This window comes from Dendrobates tinctorius, unplaced genomic scaffold (assembly GCF_039654945.1).
Source record: "Dendrobates tinctorius isolate UK_male_01 unplaced genomic scaffold, ASM3965494v1 ptg000086l, whole genome shotgun sequence".
Classification (NCBI taxonomy): Eukaryota; Metazoa; Chordata; class Amphibia; order Anura; family Dendrobatidae; genus Dendrobates; species Dendrobates tinctorius.
The window spans coordinates 818,374-820,982 of NW_027361754.1; the positions used below are offsets into that span (position 1 = coordinate 818,374).

At 44.2% G+C, this 2,609-nt stretch overlaps 1 protein-coding gene across 1 annotated transcript; it reads right to left on the reverse strand.

The window, feature by feature from the left end:
- Positions 1-1,306: 1,306 nt before the first annotated feature.
- LOC141098023 (olfactory receptor 1M1-like) lies at positions 1,307-2,248 on the reverse strand. The gene has a single exon (XM_073585621.1). It carries the CDS (start codon positions 2,246-2,248, stop codon positions 1,307-1,309), a length of 942 nt encoding a protein of 313 aa, XP_073441722.1.
- Positions 2,249-2,609: the final 361 nt, after the last annotated feature.

Here is a 2,609-nt window from a genome sequence, read left to right on the forward strand (position 1 = left end):
GGGAGGAAATCTATAGGAATCGCGAATACCCATTGTCAAGTGAGGCCGTACTGGGCCACAGGCCATCGAAGGGAGGACGACATGACAGGGTTGAGGGGAACTATAGGAAAGGTTACATGTAAGGGGTTTTGGTAAGGAAAGGGTTAAAGGTTTTGAAGAATAGCAAGGGGACGAGGCTTCAGGGTGGTAGGAGGGGTCAGAAGGGGGGAGTTAGGGGAAGATCTATAAGAAGGCGTAGCCATTTTAGTGGGGCAACCATTTTAGGTGCCCCATCACAGTGAAACAAGTTCCCACCCACCCGCCCTTCGTTATTTGCGTTATGGTGGAATTGCCTAAAGGAACATTAGATATGGGGGTATAGAGGGTTAAGAATTTTGATTTACTAAGAAATGTTTGTATTTATGTACATTTGTCATGGCAGCTTGGCGTGGCGGGAGTGGTCCTCGAGGTTGGTGGTGCCAGGAAATGGCGGTTTGGAGGGGGGGGTCTGTAAGGTCCTGGACTCCCCCTTGGGTGGATTAATGTGGAATGGAACATAATGGTCACACCAAGGAACAGAATCGGAAATACGCGGGTATTTCTGGCGGATATTGTCCGGTCGAGTCAGTGTCTCTGAGCTGGTGCTTAGTGGCTAGAGGCAGGACTCGTCTTGGGGACAAGGTTTATGGGGTCATTGGCCTGTGGCAGTTACAATTCTTGGGCCTCGAGGACCGCCCCTCCTTTTGTGGGCATTGTTTTATAAGTGTTTTGTTAAAATGTTAATAAAAGGCTGCTGTGGCCAATTTATCCAATAAAGGTGTGCGTGTCATCATTTAGCGGGTATGGCAATCTTAAAGCAGATGGGGAGGAAATCTATAGGAATCGCGAATACCCATTGTCATGTGAAAATTCAAAATGTAACACTTTGATGAATTTGGGCCCAATTGTCTGTCATACCCCAAGTGTCAGTGCCATTATCTTGTACCCGAGTGTCACTTTGTCATTAGACTGTACACTAAGAATTATGTGTGTAATTTTCCTATACCTCAAACATCAGTTTTCCATTGTCCAGTACCCTTTCGCAGGGTATCATTGTCATGTACCCCAAATGTCCATGTCATGTCCCACAAATGTCAATGTGATTATTCTAACTTCTTAATAAAAAAATAATTTTCCATTATTCGCAATCGGAGATCTGGAATATAGAGCAGAATGAAACAAAAGTATTTGAAAGTTGCAGAACTTTTCATTTTTTGAAGATCATGCTTTATTTTTCACAGGACAACAGGATTCCGATTCTTTGCATTTTGTTATTGTTTCTGCAAACTCATTTTGTTTCGCTTTTTTTCCACTTTAAACAAACCATTTTTGCAAATGTTGCTTTGATCTCTTGGTTTCGCAATGTGTATATTAAGGGGTTGAGAAAAGGGATGACGACTGTGTACATTAAGGAGAGAACCTTTAAGGCAGTCATCGAGCGTCCAGAGGTTGGCACCATATATATAGCAATAAGCGATAAGTAATATATAGAGACAACGGTGAGATGAGAGCTGCATGTAGAGAACGCCTTCTGCCGTCCCGTTACTGTCGGGATCTTCATGATGACAACCGCTATACAGACATAGCTGACAATGATGGTCATAAAGGGTAACAGAGTCACCGGAGCTGTCAGGATTAGATCAATGGTTTGTAACAATCGAGTATCAGAACAGGAAAGCTGAAGGATGGGAACAAAATCACAGAAGAAATGGTCAATGATATTCTCACTACAAAAGTTCAGTCTAGACATCAGAAGTGCAATGATTAATGTAATGCCGACGCTCAGACCCCAAGAAGCAGCCACGAGGAGGTGCCTCCGCCTGGTGTCCATAACTGGTATATAAGACAGTGGTTGACAGATCGCCAAGTATCGATCATAAGACATGACGGTCAGAAGAAGACATTCAGCTCCAGTAGTTGCCCCAAAGAACTGGAACTGGGTGATGCATTCAGGGAATGACATAGCTCTGCCATTTCTCAAGATGATGTAGAGAAGACTGGGCACGATGTCCGTGGTGAGGAGCATGTCACACACAGACAAGTGGCAGAGGAAGAAGTACATGGGGGAGTCTAGAAGGTGACTGGAGGACACCAGAGCTAAAATTATGAGGTTGCCAATCAAGCACAGAACGTAAACCAGAAAGCACAGCAAGAACAGAGGGATCTGGAGACCATGGAGACCCCCGAAGCCAAGGAGGAAGAATTCAATGACAATTGTATGGTTCTTCATTCTGTGGGAATCAGATATGTCATCGCCTTAAAGAATACAGTAAATTCTGTGTATATATTATTGAGGCCAATGCAATCACAAAACACACATGGCCGTAACCGGCTGCTGTGGAGTTAGACCCAGATGATCACGTCCTGGTGTCCATCTGTAAAAAGTGAAAGATCAGAATGATGAAGCAATCCCTGCTTACGTCATAGCACTGCAACATCTACTCGTTTATAGTTACAGCCTACGGGAATCGTGCATCAATATTCGTAAATTAAGGTGGCAAGGACCCGAACCTCCTCACACTTTCCAGGAAAAGGGATGAGGTTCCTCTATGCTCGGTTTTCACATGCATTTGGCGACAACAGTTGTGAGA

Coding starts and splice junctions, on each gene's coding strand:
- LOC141098023 (XM_073585621.1), bottom strand. CDS start 2,248: ATGAAGAACCATACAATTGTCATTGAATTCTTCCTCCTTGGCTTCGGG.